We start from the raw sequence: 17,692 nt of genomic DNA, 5'->3' as shown, positions 1-17,692 counted from the left end.
CATTATTTGCACAGAACAGCATTTTAGTCTCTTTGTATGGCAAGCTGCACCAATATTCTATTAGCATCTTCTTATCATATGCTGTATTCCTGCAGTACTATGTTTCTATTTTATGCTGCTTTTCCAACATAACACAACATGACACCAACACACTTTTCAAAGGATTGACAATTCTTTGTTTCTATTGCAAGAAGAGTCAGTTTTTCCCTTTTTCGTTTGTACTTCTTTGGTAATGGATGTCTCATGCCTTGAACATTGTGGAACGGAAATACGTAAACAGAATTATGTGAATCAATAATTTCAACTTTTAATTTTCTTAAACTGGTAATATTATTTCATAAATGAGTAGTCAACAAGCATTTTACAAAATCAGTAAGCCTTTTCTTCACAGTAAATTGTGTTGGAGATATGCTATCTCTTAAAGTTTATTTTTTACTGCAACATATTGTCATAGCACACAAAGTAGCAGAAAAAATGTTCTGTTTCAAACATAAGTAAAGTTTATAATGTCAAATTGAACATTATTGAAAAGTAAGATTTCTAAAAGTTTGATACAATACAGTGTATTCAGATATTTGACCACAACAGATGCTGAAAACCTTTTCATGAGTTATTCCCAGTGATGTTCTTGTAAATAGCTTTTGGTATTTGAAATTTTGTATTTTGGATCTAACTCTATCAAATATGAAATCGTAACCTGTAGTGTGTTAGCCTGGCATCCCGACTCTCCCCGCTCACAAACACGATTCTGTTCACAGCAAGAGGATCAGGAGAAGGCTGACGACAGCAAGGCCACCAACGGACATGTTCAGCAAACGGTGATGGTTCTTTTTCAGGGCCCCATAGCCCCTCTCCTGTCTGCATGGACCACTGACTCGCACTCATCATGTAAACTCTATCACACCTAACAATTTGTAATTTGTAGTCGGATAACTCTAATGTATGATTATACATGTATTTGACTTCCAAAGACTGATTCTTTATTTTGAAGCAGACTTTGGTCCATGCATGCATTCAAGTCCAGGAAATCACCCTAATATCTAACAAGTTAGTTAAGCTAGTCAGTTACTTAAACTTGCACCTACAATTCCTGTTTTGGCTGACGTCACTATTTCTAATCCATGCCTGCACACAAAAAAAACGTTTCTAAAGTGTTATGCAACATTTTGCGACCACTGAATACAAAGTGACCATAGTTTCTGTGCACAAAAAAAGATGACTGTGCATGCGTGAATCTTCTTTCCTCACTGACGTTTTGAAATTTTTTGCAGCCCGAAGATGAGAAGATCGATGACGAGGCCGCTAAGGTGTGTGAACGGCACAGGACTCACAAACTCACACCATGCAAACTCACGTCAAACCCTCACAAACATGCACATAGTTAGCACCACGGCTCTTCCATTCTCACGGCATCACAACTCTCTCTGTCATATCCTGCTTCCCTGCAAATCTCCTGTGCAAAAAAAAGCACTGATAGGCTAACTGTACGGCATAGAAGCACCGTTAGGCTAACTGTCATGTGTATTTTATATCAGAAACTAAGGGCACGGCTTTCCGGGGGCGATCCCAACATAGAGGACTCAGACAAGGTTGGTTAGTGTGTGGTGTGCTGCTTCTGGCTAATCCAACATCTTAAGATTTAAAAAAAAAGTAATTTTTCTGGAAGTTTCTTAGATTTTAATCTTGAAACTTTGGTGTGGTGGTTGAATTGATTACCAGAGCACCTTCTCAAAGCTTCTTTTCCTGATGTGTTGTCTGTAAGGAAAAATAACTCTTTCTCTCGTAATCAAGATCAAGGGCTAATCAGGGTTTTTACTGCAAAGGCGGATGTGGCGTGGATTCAAAGGAGTATGAAAGAAATTTCTTCATAGCTCACAGTGGCTCGGTTTTGTGATTTAACCCTCTGTAGTGCTTAAAGATGATTCCAATGTTCATTTCTATAAATCCTGTCGTCACAGATTGTAAATGACAAAATTGGTGCGGCTGAAGACAAGATTGGAGATATTTCCAAGGTCTGTGACACTCCGAACAGTGCCTTTTTTTAGTGGTGAATTTAATCCATTCCAGCCACTGTACTGTGAGGCCTAAAGAATTGCATGGTCACTGGAGTAGTGTTATTGGTTGTAGAATGGTGTGGTTATGGGATTTGGTGTCCACTGGGTAGTACTCTTCAGGTGAAAGGTCAAGGTGGGTGAAAGGTCGAGTTGGGTGAAAGGTCACATGTTGGTAAAAAGGGGAGTCTATCTCTAAGTCAAGGTCATCCAGTGGTATGATACAGTATGATAGAGAATGACCAAAGGTTTCTTCATTTGTTTGGCAGAAGGTAGATGGGAAAGTTGGTGATGCGGAGAAAGCTGCAGAGGAAACTGCAAAGGTTCGTTATGTGTACGCTTCCGCTGCTCAAAACATGCTGTTAAAATGATCCGAGACTTCAGAATGAGCTTTGCATGTGTTGCTACAATGTTTGTCTTGTTGGCTCTATGTTGTTGTTACTAACGTCACTTTGAAGTGATAATAGTGATGTAAAGAGGCAGCGGTTATTGATTCAAAAGGAAATCGTTCATAAATTCTATACAAAAGTTATTTTGCCACTGGGTAATTCTTGCCACTATTACTAGTCTATGGACAGGCTTCACTCTGCAACAGATTCAAGGTTGATTAGTCCCAATTTGTGGATAAAAATCAAAATGTTGCATTTGTGTTTGAAGTTCTTTTGTTTGAACCACATCTTAGAAAGTAGAGGACAAAGTTGAAGACAAAGTTGAAGAAGGCAAAGACAAGGCGGAAGATGCCAAAAAGGTTTGTCTCATATAAAAATGAATTGAGGTTTAAGATGGGTTATGGTGCTTAGATATAGAGTTTTCTTAGCGCTCTGTTGGGTCTAGTCAAGGCATGTTTTTCAGCTTTTTTGAAGATGTATCTTTTGTTTGGTGGGTTGGTGTTGCATATTTTTTTTGGTTATGGAGTTTAAACTTTAAAGGTTTTTATACAGTAATGGTTGTAGTTTATATAGTGGTTTAATTCTTAAAGAAATGCAAGTCCTCGAAAGTGGACTATGTAGATCTTTGATCTACTCTGAATAAAGTTTTGGTGATCGTTAGATATGGTTGAACTGATAATGTATAAGAGGAAGAATTGTAACAGGAGTTGTTGCAATGGTTAACCCAGGCAGTGGTGGCTCAGGTCGAACAGACAGCAGCGAAACTCCCAGAGAATGGAACGTCTGCAAAGATCGCTGTAGATGACATATTTAAGGAAGCAGAGGCAAAAGTTGATGGAAATATACAGGTTGGTTTTTGAGTTGATTGTAAGAGGTGAACAAAGAAGGGGTGGTGATGGTCTCTCTTCTGTCAGGATGTTCTATTTTCATAGAAGTCTCACGAAAGTGATTTTGGAAGCTGATTGCTTAGAACATTTGGGTGCTATGGACGATCTGGCATGGTGTTGGTCTTAGGCATAGTATGTTAAATCCTCCAGGGCTCAAGACTAAAGTTCAGGTATAGCCACCACTTGAATGATTCATCAACCAACATGCACTGTGTTCTATCAAACATGTCTATGTGACATGTTACTGCTTGTATTGAAACGGCCTTTCTTCCCCAAACTGTCACATAAATGCTTAATTTTAACCCACTTTTGGTCAATAATCTGGATGACTTGGAGGCAGAATGTCTGTAGTTTTAAGGCTGCCATGTGACAGTGTTAGTTCTGAGCCCTGTTGGTTCGTTGGCCCGTTACAGCAGAGTGTAGAGAATGGATCAGTAGAGGAGGGAGGGGTGGCGGCCAAGGTGGCCATGTTCGAGCAGATAGATGCAAACCTGCCCGAAGATGACAGCATTGCAGAGGTTTGACATGAACTAAGGATGCAAAAAACTTGATTTTATGGATCAAATCTTGATATGGAGAGCAAAATCTGGTCTGGGAGTGGAAAAAAAGAAATATAGCTTGATGGATGTTTAGTGACATATGAAGATTTGAATACAGTGTCATGACTACAGAATAGTCAGTGTTCACACATGATGATTGTATGGCTCAATGGTTTTTTTTTTGCGACACCTCAGGGGCGAGCCTTATTTAACATGGGGGGGGTTGGCATCAAGGTTGTGTAGATGTCATCCATGAAATCAAGTTCCTTCAACCTTATAATGTCTTAGTCGGGTGCGGTTCAACCCATGTGAGGGAAGGCGTACACATTGAGTTTTGTAAAACGACACACCTCACTACTGCACCTTGGTTGTTGTCTCGTACGAACGATTTTGTTGACATTTCTAATCACGATGTCTATTTTCATATGCATTTTCTCGCACCGGTGCAAGTAGGAAACTCACTCCATGGCTACTTGTGTTGCGTTAGATGACGGAAGATAAGATCCAATGACTGCCTCAGAACATGTAGCTACTCGCATGTGTCGGCCATGATGATGATGAAGATTTTATAGTGTTTTTTTGTGTATTTTTTGTGGCTTCTTACAGAAGTCAACAAAAGGGAAGACTGCTGACACCAAAGCTCACAACGTTAAAAAAGAACCAGCAATTCAGAAAGCAAAACAATCTACAAAGGACTCTTTTCCAAATTCCATCTCTGAAGTAAGCCTTCCAAAAAAAGTTGGCCACAAAGACCTACATAAAAGAGAAATAGGTAAACTTTTCAAGCCTAAAAGCAAAATGCCTAAAAAGACTCTAGAATTTGTCAAGGGTGATGTTCATAAGGAGGATGTGATCGAAGAAGAACCAATCATTAAGAAGGCCGTGGTTAAAGATTTAAGCCCCAAGCAAATTGTGAAGAAGTTTCAAAACAACTTTGCAGAGGATGAAATCTCTAAGAAGGCAGTTCCTGAGAAAATTGAGACAGGAACTTCGAAAGAGTCTGAAGACATATCCTCTTCAGATGTTTGGGTAAGACAGGATAGTGAAAAAGTCCCCAAGGAAGTTGTGAAAGAAGAAGTCCCCAAGACAGTTGTAAAGGAAGTAGTTCCCGAGGAAGTTGTGACTGAAGAAGTCCCCAAGGAAGTTGTTCCAGAAGTTGTCCCCAAGGAAGTTGTGGAGGAAGAAGTTGTGAAGGAAGTTGTGAAGGAAGTAGTCCCCAAGGAAGTTGTTCCCAAGGAAGTTGTGAAGGAAGTTGTAAAGGAAGTTGTCCCCAAGGAAGTTGTGAAGGAAGTAGTCCCCAAGGAAGTTGTCCCCAAGGAAGTTGTGAAGAAAGTTGTGAAGGAAGTTGTCCCCAAGGAAGTTGTGGAGGAAGTTGTGAAGGAAGTTGTCCCCAAGGAAGTTTTTCCAGAAGTTGTCCCCAAGGAAGTTGTGGAGGAAGAAGTTGTTAAGGAAGTTGTGAAGGAAGTTGTCCCCAAGGAAGTTGTCCCCAAGGAAGTTGTGGAGGAAGCAGTTGATAAGGAAGTTGTGGAGGAAGCTGTCCCCAAGGAAGTTGTGGAGGAAGAAGTTGTTAAGGAAGTTGTGAAGGAAGTTGTCCCCAAGGAAGTTGTCCCCAAGGAAGTTGTTAAGGAAGTTGTGAAGGAAGTTGTCCCCAAGAAAGTTGTAAAGGAAGTTGTCCCCAAGGAACTTGTGAAGGAAGTTGTCCCCAAGGAAGTTGTTAAGGAAGTTGTGAAAGAAGTTGTCCCCGAGGAAGTTGTAAAGGAAGTTGTCCCCAAGGAAGTTGTGAAGGAAGTTGTCCCCAAGGAAGTTGTGAAGGAAGTTGTCCCCAAGGAAGTTGTGAAGGAAGTTGTCCCCAAGGAAGTTGTCCCCAAGGAAGTTGTGAAGGAAGTTGTTAAGAAAGTTATGAAGGAAGTTGTCCCCAAGAAAGTTGTGAAGGAAGTTGTCCCCAAGGAAGTTGTGAAGGAAGTACCGGTAGTCCCCAAAGAAATTGTGAAGAAAGAAGATGTTAAGAAAGTTGTGAAAAAGGTAGCCCCTAAGAATGTTCTAAAGAAAGTAGTCCCCATGGACGCTGTGGAGGAAGAAGTTGTCAAAGAAGAAGTTGAGGAGGAAGTTGTGAAGGAAGTTGTCCCAAAGGAAGTTGTGAAAGAAGTTGTCCCCAAGGAAGTTGTGAGGGAAGTTGTCCCAAAGGAAGTTGTGAAGGACGTTGTGAAGGAAGTTGTCCCCAAGAAAGTTGTGAAGGAAGTTGTCCCCAAGAAAGTTGTGAAGGAAGTTGTCCCAAAAGAAGTTGTGGTGGACGTTGTCCCCAAGGAAGTTGTGAAGGACGTTGTCCCCAAGGAAGTTATGAAGGAAGTTGTCCCCAAGGAAGTTTTGAAGGAAGTTGTCCCCAAGGAAGTTGTGAAGGACGTTGTGAAGGAAGTTGTCCCAAAGGAAGTTGTGAAGGACGTTGTCCCCAAGGAAGTTGTGAAGGAAGTTGTTAAGAAAGTTATGAAGGAAGTTGTCCCCAAGAAAGTTGTGGAGGAAGTTGTCCCCAAGGAAGTTGTGAAGGACGTTGTCCCCAAGGAAGTTGTCCCCAAGGAAGTTGTGAAGGAAGTTGTCCCCAAGGAAGTTGTGGAGGAAGTTGTCCCCAAGGAAGTTGTGAAGGAAGTTGTGAAGGAAGTTGTCCCAAAGGAAGTTGTGAAGGACGTTGTCCCCAAGGAAGTTGTGAAGGAAGTTGTCCCCAAGGAAGTTGTGGAGGAAGTTGTCCCCAAGGAAGTTGTGAAGGAAGTTGTGAAGGAAGTTGTCCCAAAGGAAGTTGTGAAGGACGTTGTCCCCAAGGAAGTTGTGAAGGAAGTTGTCCCAAAGGACGTTGTCCCCAAGGAAGTTGTGAAGGAAGTTGTCCCCAAGAAAGTTGTCCCCAAGGAAGTTCTGGAGGAAGAAGTTGTTAAGAAAGTTGTGAAGGAAGCTGTCCCCAAGGAAGCTGTCCCCAAGGAAGTTGTGGAGGAAGAAGTTGTTAAGAAAGCTCTGAAGGAAGTTGTCCCAAAGGAAGTTGTGGAGGAAGAAGTTGTAGAGAAAGTTGTGAAGGAAGTTGTCCCCAAGGAAGTTGTTCCAGAAGTTGTCCCCAAGGAAGTTGTGGAGGATGAAGTTAAGGAAGTTGTTCCCAAGGAAGTAGTCCCCAAGGAAGTTGTGAAGGAAGTTGTCCCAAAGAAAGTTGTGAAGGAAGTTGTGAAGGACGTTGTCCCCAAGAAAGTTGTGAAGGAAGTTGTCCCCAAGAAAGTTGTGAAGGAAGTTGTCCCCAAGAAAGTTGTGAAGGAAGTTGTCCCCAAGGAAGTTGTGAAGGAAGTTGTCCCCAAGGAAGTTGTGAAGGAAGTTGTCCCCAAGGAAGTTGTGAAGGAAGTTGTGAAGGAAGTTGTCCCCAAGGAAGTTGTGAAGGAAGTTGTTAAGAAAGTTATGAAGGAAGTTGTCCCCAAGAAAGTTGTGAAGGAAGTTGTCCCCAAGGAAGTTGTGAAGGAAGTACCGGTAGTCCCCAAAGAAATTGTGAAGAAAGAAGATGTTAAGAAAGTTGTGAAAAAGGTAGCCCCTAAGAATGTTCTAAAGAAAGTAGTCCCCATGGACGCTGTGGAGGAAGAAGTTGTCAAAGAAGAAGTTGAGGAGGAAGTTGTGAAGGAAGTTGTCCCAAAGGAAGTTGTGAAAGAAGTTGTCCCCAAGGAAGTTGTGAGGGAAGTTGTCCCAAAGGAAGTTGTGAAGGACGTTGTCCCCAAGGAAGTTGTGAAGGACGTTGTCCCCAAGGAAGTTATGAAGGAAGTTGTCCCCAAGGAAGTTGTGAAGGAAGTTGTTCCAAAGGAAGTTGTGAAGGACGTTGTGAAGGAAGTTGTCCCCAAGGAAGTTGTGAAGGAAGTTGTGAAGGAAGTTGTCCCCAAGGAAGTTGTGAAGGAAGTTGTTAAGAAAGTTATGAAGGAAGTTGTCCCCAAGAAAGTTGTGGAGGAAGTTGTCCCCAAGGAAGTTGTGAAGGACGTTGTCCCCAAGGAAGTTGTCCCCAAGGAAGTTGTCCCCAAGAAAGTTGTGAAGGAAGTTGTCCCCAAGGAAGTTGTGGAGGAAGTTGTCCCCAAGGAAGTTGTGAAGGAAGTTGTGAAGGAAGTTGTCCCAAAGGAAGTTGTGAAGGACGTTGTCCCCAAGGAAGTTGTGAAGGAAGTTGTCCCAAAGGACGTTGTCCCCAAGGAAGTTGTGAAGGAAGTTGTCCCCAAGAAAGTTGTCCCCAAGGAAGTTCTGGAGGAAGAAGTTGTTAAGAAAGTTGTAAAGGAAGCTGTCCCCAAGGAAGCTGTCCCCAAGGAAGTTGTCCCCAAGGAAGTTGTGGAGGAAGAAGTTGTTAAGAAAGCTCTGAAGGAAGTTGTCCCAAAGGAAGTTGTGGAGGAAGAAGTTGTAGAGAAAGTTGTGAAGAAAGTTGTCCCCAAGGAAGTTGTTCCAGAAGTTGTCCCCAAGGAAGTTGTGGAGGATGAAGTTAAGGAAGTTGTGAAGGAAGTTGTTCCCAAGGAAGTTGTCCCCAAGGAAGTAGTCCCCAAGGAAGTTGTGAAGGAAGTTGTCCCAAAGAAAGTTGTGAAGGAAGTTGTGAAGGACGTTGTCCCCAAGAAAGTTGTGAAGGACGTTGTCCCCAAGAAAGTTGTGAAGGACGTTGTCCCCAAGAAAGTTGTGAAGGAAGTTGTCCCCAAGAAAGTTGTGAAGGAAGTTGTCCCCAAGAAAGTTGTGAAGGAAGTTGTCCCCAAGAAAGTTGTGAAGGAAGTTGTCCCCAAGAAAGTTGTGAAGGAAGTTGTCCCCAAGAAAGTTGTGAAGGAAGTTGTCCCCAAGAAAGTTGTGAAGGAAGTTGTCCCCAAGAAAGTTGTGGAGGAAGTTGTCCCCAAGGAAGTTGTCCCCAAGAAAGTTGTGAAGGAAGTTGTCCCCAAGGAAGTTGTGGAGGAAGTTGTCCCCAGGGAAGTTGTGGAGGAAGTTGTCCCCAGGGAAGTTGTGGAGGAAGACCCGGTAGTCCCCAAAGAAATTGTGAAGGAAGAAGATGTTAAGAAAGTTGTGAAAAAGGTAGCCCCTAAGAAGGTTTTAAAGAAAGTAGTCCCCATGGAAGCTGTGGAGGTAGAAGTTGTCAAAGAAGAAGTCCCCAAGGAAGTTGTGGAGGAAGTTGTCCCCAAGGAAGTTGTGAAGGACGTTGTCCCCAAGGAAGTTGTGAAAGAAGTTGTCCTGAAGGAAGTTGTGAAAGAAGTTGTCCCCAAGGAAGTTGCGAAAGAAGTTGTCCCCAAGGAAGTTGTGAAGGAAGTTGTCCCCAAGGAAGTTGTGAAGGAAGTACTGGTAGTCCCCAGAGAAATTGTGAAGGAAGAAAATGTTAAGAAAGTTGTGAAAAAGGTAGCCCCCAAGAAGGTTTTAAAGAAAGTCGCCATGGATGCTGTGGAGGAAGAAGTTGTCAAAGAAGAAGTTGAGGAGGAAGTTGTGAAAGAAGTTGTCCCCAAGGAAGTTGTGAAGGAAGTTGTCCCCAAGGAAGTTTTGAAGGAATATGTGAAGGAAGTTGTCCCCAAGGAAGTTGTCCCCAAGGAAGTTGTCCCCAAGGAAGTTGTCCCCAAGGAAGTTGTGGAGGAAGAAGTTGTGAAGGATGTTGTGAAGGAAGTTGTCCTCAAGGAAGTTGTGGAGGAAGAAGTTGTGAAGGAAGTTGTCCCCAAGGAAGTTGTGGAGGAAGAAGTTGTGAAGGAAGTTGTCCCCAAGGAAGTTGTGGAGGAAGAAGTTTTGAAGGACGTTGTCCCCAAGGAAATTGTCCCCAAGGAAATTGTCCCCAAGGAAGTTGTCCCCAAGAAAGAAGTGCCCAAAGAAGTTGTGAAGAAACTAGTGCCCAAGCAAGTTATGAAAATATTGGACCCCAAGAAAGTTGTGAAAGAAGCTGTCCCCAAGAAAGTTGTGAAGAAAGTAGTGCCCAAGCAAGTTATGAAAATATTGGACCCCAAGAAAGTTGTGAAGGATCTGGTCCCCAAGGAAGATGTTAAAAAAGTAGTCCTCAGGGAAGTTGTGGAGGAAGAAGTTGTGAAGAAAGTTGTGAAAAAGGAAGTCCCCAAGAAAGTTCTGAAGGAAGTAGTCCCCAAGGAAGATGTGAAGGAAGTTGTGCTCAAGGAAATTGTGAAGGAAGCAGAGACTGTGGTAGGAGATGTAGTAAACAAAGCCCTCGCAAACATAGTAGACGAGTCAGTTCCTGAAGAAGATAAGATTGTCATTCAAAAAAGCAAGAAGGAGGAGGCTACACCAAAAGAGATAACTCAGAATATGATAATTGAAGGTAATAATAAAGAAACTGCCAGTGAAATTTTGAAGGAAAATCCTCTCAAAGATGTTCAAAACTGTGGAGAATTAACTGAGAAAGAAAAAGTTGTTACAAAGGAAAAACACCAAACACCAACAGTTGAAGCAGTTGTAAACGGAGAAAATAAAACAACACCTCTCAATGGTATCAATGATGTGATGTATACAAAAGCTTTTGTAGCAGAAACCAAAACACTTGTCAAGAAACCAATGTCTAAGAGGATAAATGATGGTTCTTCTGGTCACAGTCTTCCCAACTTGAAGCAGTACCCAAGAATCGAAAATGGTCCCCACATTGTAAAAATTGAATGTGAAGATTCGGAAGTTGAGTCTGATTATGAATCCATGGAAAACTCAAACGAAGTGAAGTCGTACATAAGATCGTCCGAGCACTTTGGTGGCGCACGGCAGACTGGTGGCACAGGCAAAGCAGAGGTTTGCACTCGTGGTGTGGGCTGGGCGTCTTACATGTAGTCTAACTGGAGTCACGGTTTTATCACTGTGTCACAGGCAGTGTGGTTCTGTGTGATCTTTGGACACTTTTAAACACTTCAATGCATACATGCTGTCTGTGAAACTTGTGATATAAACTTGTTGGAAGTGGGATTCTGACCTGGGTTGGGTACAGATGGTTTGACCAGATACTGGGATTTTGTACTTTAGTTAACCATGCTTACATCTGCAGGGTTCTCGGCGTGGTTTGCTAGTACTTTCACAGGTCTAATGGTTTCCAGTTTTATTTTCAAGGGATGGTCCAGTTTCACAAAACCTAACCGTAATGTTGGGTTGTATAACAGACAGGGAGCTCTGGTCAAAGTTGAAAAGGGTGTGAAGGGGGTTATGGCAACTCTGTATGGTCTAGTTATTTTTTCCCTCCTCTTGGTGTCTGTCTTTACAAATCTGTTTGCCTCGGTGTCTCCTTGCAGACAGTTGAAGCGCAGGGTGGGGAGTCGGAAGGAAAGGACCCAGTACTAGTGGTGCGGTTGGGAATGGCTTCCCCAAATTCCCTCGCAAAGTTGGGCACAAAAGCTGTGGAGGATCTGAATGGGGTGGCAGAGGATGTTGAGGTTTGCTTGTGCTTGGTGTTTGGCCTGTGGGGTCAAGGGTTAGAGGTCACAGTGCAAACAAATGCATACCTCATGGTGGCATAGTGGTGTAGATTGTTGGTGTAGACGGCTAACTTGTATTTGCTTCGTACTAACCAAGATCCCTACTACACGCAGAGATGTTGAGATCATTGTATGTTTGAGTCAGCGCAACAAGGTGTTGTATGGTATGTGGATGTCTTTAGGAAACATTCTTTTGATCATCTTGGGTCTAATGACTTTGCCGTGGTTTCACAGAACGTAGAGGAAAAGCTTGAGGAAGGAAAGGAAAAAGCCGAAGATGTCATACAGGTTGGACGAAGTCTTAGATTCAGAACACACGTTGCATGCTGTTGGTGATGGTAGTGGATGGATCTTTTCTGCATGGGAGATTTGCAGAACACAATATTCTTACATTTTGAACAGAATACAAACAGCAGATTGTACACAGTAGGACACAGTATCATCATTCGTTCTTTTACACCCCTTAGACGAGTAAGAGAGGAACATAGAAAAATAACCATAAGCTGGCTATTTAAGTTTGATTTTACAAAGCAGAAATAGTCAAAAAGCTGTAAGCTGAAAGAAAAACTAGACTTACATTGAATCACTATAAAATTTGTAAACATAAGTAAAATGTTAAGCTCTTCCTTTGCCGTAACAGCACAATTATTGTCTCGAGAGTTTCTAAAATGAACCTACAGCAGTATAAATGTCAAAGATTGTTCCACAGTTTCTTTAAGGGTTTTGTACGTTTCTTATTTCCAGCAGACAGAGGAGAAGGTGGATGAAGCTGTGAAGGTGTGTTTGGGGTTTTATCATCGCTATCTGTTTCCTCTAAGAAAGAATTGACATGTCTTCAGTACAGAGACCAATTATAAAGCTTCCATGTAGGGGTGGATACAGGTTCGCTGGACCTGATTCGGACCTTTATAACGTCCAAGAACCGAGTCCAAAAAAACCTGAAAGCCAAACACCTGAGTTCAAAAAAACCTGAACAAAGTACAAATATATTTTTCTGTTTTGTTTGATAAGTGTTTTGAGTCTCCCCTCTGACAAAAAAAGGCATTACAATAAGTGCAACATTCAAATATCAAACACTGGTTTATCTTGAAAGTCTTCTCACTAAGAAAGGTTTATAGTTGTGCGTGTCAGTATCAATTCTCTATGCTTAATATTGGTCTGATAAAACAAAACATCAACTGGACAGGATCAGGTCTAGGTTCAGGTCCGGACCTGAACCTAAATCTCTGGACCTAAACTTGGACTTGTCCTTATTAAGCCGAACCGGTATCCACCCCTACTTCCATGTGACATAAGAGGACGACATATACTATCATGCAGCTGATGATTTGAGAACTATATCATCTTTTAGCTCATGGTATGAACTTTTGCAGACACCTATACAAAATGTTTGTGTCTTATTTTGCTCAGGCTTAGCATTTTATTTTACTCTTTGTTTGTAACTTGTTTTGCTTAATGTTGAATTGTTTCGCCTGATGTTTGTGCCTTGTTTGACTTGATTTTTGTGCCTTGTTTTGCTGGATGCTGCCATGTTGTTTGCAGCTGTGTGCATGTACTCAAAGTATGGTTAACCTTCCACAGCAGGAGGAGGCCCCAACAGAGCCTGACACTCAGGTGTGTGTGGGGGTAATGGTTAAACTGGCACCACCCTGTTTTTCTTGGTTCTCAACAATCCGGAAAGAAACTAAATAAAAATTGTACATCCAGATCTATGTGGCTGCTGTCGTTCAATATTGACCATAGTAAAATCCTAATTCACATCAGCCCTACAGCATCAGCTATGGTAGCCTGGATGCCAGACCCCCAATCTCTATCAATAATTTAAAGATAGGGGGTCTGTCATCCAGTCTATGGCTATGGCTAAACAGTCCTAATCGAGAATGACAGCCTCTGCCACATACGTCACATCTGTAAGCTGACTCACTTCTATTGCAAAGTTCTTCAAGATGATAGCTTCACAAACAATTATGTCTTTTCTAAATAGTAAAAATGTAAGTTTCAAAAGCATCATATCTTGATGCTAACCGAAGACTACTATATAACTTTTAGGGTTTTGTTACTCTCCCTGTTGTTTGAGAACCAAGAAGGACTACCATTGGTGAAGCCTCAATTTTTGCTTCCAATCACAGCGCACCTAGCAACATGTCTAATCTCAGATCACAGCATCACAGAATAATCCTAATCCTTAATGACCTAATCTTTAATCTGATCTCACAGCATGGACGGGGCTGCGGAAACCTGATGATCAATGATTAATCAATAATAATTGTTTGACTCTCTATGATTTTCCTTTCTGTTGATAGTATCAATAAGCAAGGAAACTTCTTTAATTCTGCTTTGCATGAAGATATTTAGAATTGTAATGGAGTAATTTTGTTAATAATGTTTCTCTTACCTAATATCTTGCACAGCTCCTTAAATCAATGTTTAAAAAATTGACAACTTCACTTGCACAAGCTTGCCTTACAGTTCAATCAGCAATTGTCTCATTTTTAACAATAACCATCATTTTTTTAAACAGCAAGCTGGAATATTATTGTTAATGTTTGGCCACACAATCTTATCTTTATAAGATGATTTGAAAATTATGGAATACGTGTAATACAGGTTTTTGCTCTTAGGTCTTTGGGTCTTTCAGTTTTGCCAAAATATGCAGATGAATCCTTGAAACAAATATGACGGTTGTGTGGCCAAATGTTGATCAATTGATAGTTAATGTGTTTTCACTGTGTAAAAGACTCTTTGTACAGAACCGTGTGTTTTATTCAATCAAAGTTTTGGTGACCGTCTGTCACCTTCCTCAGGACTGCATCTGTAAGCAGCGCCACCTATAGCTGCAGTGCAAAGTGAACCAGTCAGAATTGTCCTTAGACAGGTGACAAGCGGTCACCAAAACTTTGGTTAAATAAAACACTTGGTTGTGTACAAGAGTCTTTATTCAGTGACTTGCGACCCAGATGAAACTATTAATGGTTTTCCCTGTTGTAATAATTTCTTCAGCCGTCAAATTAACGTTGGTCTGCCTGTCGTTTTTTTTCTACCAGGAGAAGAAGGATGAGGCCCCTGCTGAAGAGCCGGAGAAGATCGAAGTGGCCGTCGAAAACCCCGCCGAGACGGACGACGCCAAGGCTGCGGCCGCGGACATCGTTGCCGACGAGAAGCCCGTTGAGAACGAGGAAAAGGCCGACGGAGTCGCAAGTCAAGAGATCTAGGCGCGGGAAGTTCTGAAGAGTTGTGACCGTAGATAGCTTTGCCTAATGGCTGTGGGACTACCAAATTCTGGCTGCGAAGTGTCTTAGGTCGCCGCACCCTGTGTACTAGGGGTGCGATTACAAGTGTGTTTTTGCTTGAGAAATGAAACGGTAGCATTTCCAATGATTGTAAATGATCGTGTCTGGAGATTTCCATAGCGACAGAAGTAACTAACCGTCTCCCACCTTTCCTAAAGCTGATTTTGATTGTCTTTCTCTGTGCATCAGTCTACGATCCCGACAAGGCAGCTCTTTTTACAAGCGTACCCAGGTAACTTTCGTCACCCAGCACCTACGAAAGCAAGTCCAATTTGGCTGTATTTTATCCTTTACTCAAGCACCACTATATTTTAAACAAGATGATGATATCGACCACTGTTGAGAATGTACTTATGTTTTATGAAGTGCTGGGAAAGAAGGCTTGCCTGGGTAGGCTGTGATTTTTTAACGACAATTAGATGTAGCATGCCGCCGAGTATGGCCCCATTTTGTTAGGTACTGCCAAATGTGTCTTGTCACACAATTTTCCGAATCTAATGTTTTACTTAATATGAATAATGTTTTTAACTCAGATTTTGTAATGCCCCGCTTGCATTGGAGCGATATACGTTATGTCTATGCAAGGATGGTACGGCCGTACTTGACTTGCTCTGTGCGCCATGCGGGCACGAAAGACGAGAATTGTACTGGGGTATACCGGTCCTGCTTTTTGTGGAACTTTGTAACTTTTAGTTAGCCATAGTTTTAGGTCATCTCTAGGTGTTTATTATGTGGAGTAAGTGTGCCTCTCACCGGTAGTGGTCGCCAAATGTCCTCCGCTCTTACAACCCAACCTACAACCTTCATCAGTAAGTAGAGTTCTGGAGTAAGTCCATTGTAATGTATATGTTGCGCTTGACCAAAGCAAAGATTCTGTTAAATTGTGCAGCCTTAACTTTTGCAGTCTTAGTTTCAAGCACAATATACCAGAGACAGGCTTTTTCTTGTGTACTGATATAGACTCGATCTGACAAAGTTTGAGTGTACATTGATAAACATACAGAGAGGTTTGAACTCCATGTGCATAGAACAAGTCTGCAAGGAATCATTTCTCTTTAACCACAACAGTTGTAGAAGTTGTTGCATTTCCATTGCTGTTGAGTTTTGTAGGAGACAAAGGACTTGGCGCCATTTCCGAGAGGGAAAATTAATTTCCATGTGTGTTACTGGACGATCCTCGGGGAAGCCCGGTAACACAACTGTCTTCAGCCTAAGCCTTTGAAGTGAGACGTTTTGGTTTTTATTCTAATTTTCTCCCAAAGTGACGTCATTCAGTAGCTTGTAGATAAATCAATCAAGACTTGAGCATTCCTGGCTGCATGGCAAACTGACGCGAAATCACAGCCAATGAAGGCATTCCACGGCAAGGCCAGTAAACGTACACCCTTCTGCAGCTTTCCCCACTGGAATAAACACACGGACTCGTCTCTTCTGGCTGTGCAGGGTTTCTACCACATGTAGTGATTCCGACTTGTCATGTACTAGTTCTAGAGAAGGCTCAAAGCTAACACGAACACTAATCACGTTTTACCAATCAGGTTTACTCGACAAATTTGTAACCATTTCATTGGCTTAACTTCTCTTTTCCCCTGGATTTTCTGAGGTTCTATGTGTACATGTGTATGTGAATATGTAGGCTTATGATCATGTTTGTGAGACTCCCTTGTCTGAGTGAATGGTTGACAATAAAATTGAGCTTCCTTACAAAAATTGCTGCTTCTTGGTGGTGTTTGTGTTGCTTTCCTGTAAGTGAATGAACAGTACACAAATAGTAATTGGAAAACACATTGGGAATTAGGCAAATGTAATTTTCTCAGCCATTGTTGCTAGATGAACAGTACAGTCAAGAAAGCACAGTGAAACATAATTACTTTAGGTGTATCTTTTATTTCTGTGATAAATTTGGTTCACATTAGATTTTCCCAGTGTTTTGCAAGATGAGTATATTAGCCTTCCAAATGGAAGTCCCTTAGTGTCAGGGAAAACAAAGATTTTGGGAAAGAGTCAAAGAATATCCAAGCACCTGGCATGTCATGAATACAAGATGAAAACAAAGTTGTATGTACTTGTTTTGGTGAGGTACTGTGCTACTAATACTATGCTAGTATTGGACAGGTAAAACATTTAGTGACTACAATTAGTTATGAACTGGTTTGGGAATTCTTAGGAGTGGCTCAGAAAAGGAAATGCAGATTTCACCTGGTTTGAAAAAAGCCTGAAATTCTGGAAAAAGAAGGGCATAACTTCTTTGGGGCTTTGCTTTTACCGAAACCAAGAGTAATGTCCAGACACAAGAAGACTGTTCCCGAGTTTCTGGCGATGTACGTTTAGAAATAGTGACACCTAGCGGATTAATTAGCAGTGCAAAGTCATGATCCATTCATAGGAGCCAGGGGATATCGCACTGGTCCACGAAAAGCGCCATCCAGCGGACGTAAGTAAAAAGTCACAAACGATGCCTGGTGACAATAACCAATTAATATTTTATGACGGCAACAGCAAAAATCTGACTAGTTAATATAACATGGTAATTTTTTTCATGTTTCCTGTGTTTTGGACTTGTTTTCTCTCCTGGGCTCGTGATAATAACCATGGCCGAAAACGCACACCTTGGCTTGGACCCAACCCGAAGGTGTAGCGGCCGGTACGGTGTACATTTTTAGAGTGACTTCTTTTATCTATTTCAGCTTCGTCATAATACAATGAACAGAAAAGAAGCAACAGGGTGAAGTTAAAAAAACAACCTCACAGCTATACGTATCACAAAGCAGTAGGTTTTTGGTGGTAAAACCCGCTTCAGTACCACCAAGTGTGTTTCTTCCCTTGGCTGAAGTACTTCTATTCATTAATAGGGGGCGCTCCAAAACAGACCAGTCGCGAACAGGTGTCCGTTTATGACGACGGCTTTAGGTTTATAATAGCTGTAGCGTATGTAGCCCGACCTGTAGCGTATGTACCCCGACTTGTAGCGTATGTACCCCGACTTGTAGCGTATGTACCCCGACTTGTAGCTTATGTACCCCGACTTGTAGCGTATGTACCCCGACGTGTATCGTATGTACCCCGACTTGTATCGTATGCACCCCGACTTGTAGTGTATGCACCCCGACCTGTAGCGTATGTACCCCGA

At 42.0% G+C, this 17,692-nt stretch overlaps 1 protein-coding gene across 28 annotated transcripts in view; it reads left to right on the top strand.

The window, feature by feature from the left end:
• Window positions 1–16,272, top strand: part of LOC136446713 (titin-like) — a 52,633-nt gene extending 36,361 nt beyond the window's left edge. For 2 of the 28 annotated variants that reach the window (XM_066445202.1, XM_066445197.1), the window contains 13 exons: window positions 759–818; window positions 1,272–1,307; window positions 1,536–1,589; window positions 1,959–2,012; window positions 2,321–2,374; window positions 2,734–2,799; window positions 3,169–3,288; window positions 4,473–10,598; window positions 11,090–11,230; window positions 11,507–11,560; window positions 12,017–12,049; window positions 12,854–12,887; window positions 14,315–16,272. In XM_066445202.1, coding sequence (XP_066301299.1) covers window positions 759–818; window positions 1,272–1,307; window positions 1,536–1,589; window positions 1,959–2,012; window positions 2,321–2,374; window positions 2,734–2,799; window positions 3,169–3,288; window positions 4,473–10,598; window positions 11,090–11,230; window positions 11,507–11,560; window positions 12,017–12,049; window positions 12,854–12,887; window positions 14,315–14,484 — 7,002 coding nt within the window. In that variant the 3' untranslated portion in view covers window positions 14,485–16,272. Of the gene's footprint in view, window positions 1–758; window positions 819–1,271; window positions 1,308–1,535; window positions 1,590–1,958; window positions 2,013–2,320; window positions 2,375–2,733; window positions 2,800–3,168; window positions 3,289–4,472; window positions 10,599–11,089; window positions 11,231–11,506; window positions 11,561–12,016; window positions 12,051–12,853; window positions 12,888–14,314 lie in introns of all 28 variants that reach the window. The other 26 variants (XM_066445210.1, XM_066445204.1, XM_066445217.1 and 23 more) reach the window with 22 other exon arrangements.
• Window positions 16,273–17,692: the final 1,420 nt, after the last annotated feature.

The sequence above is a fragment of the Branchiostoma lanceolatum genome, chromosome 13, assembly GCF_035083965.1.
Source record: "Branchiostoma lanceolatum isolate klBraLanc5 chromosome 13, klBraLanc5.hap2, whole genome shotgun sequence".
Classification (NCBI taxonomy): Eukaryota; Metazoa; Chordata; class Leptocardii; order Amphioxiformes; family Branchiostomatidae; genus Branchiostoma; species Branchiostoma lanceolatum.
Note: the sequence above shows the minus strand (reverse complement) of the source record. Positions and strands in the feature narration are given on the sequence as shown.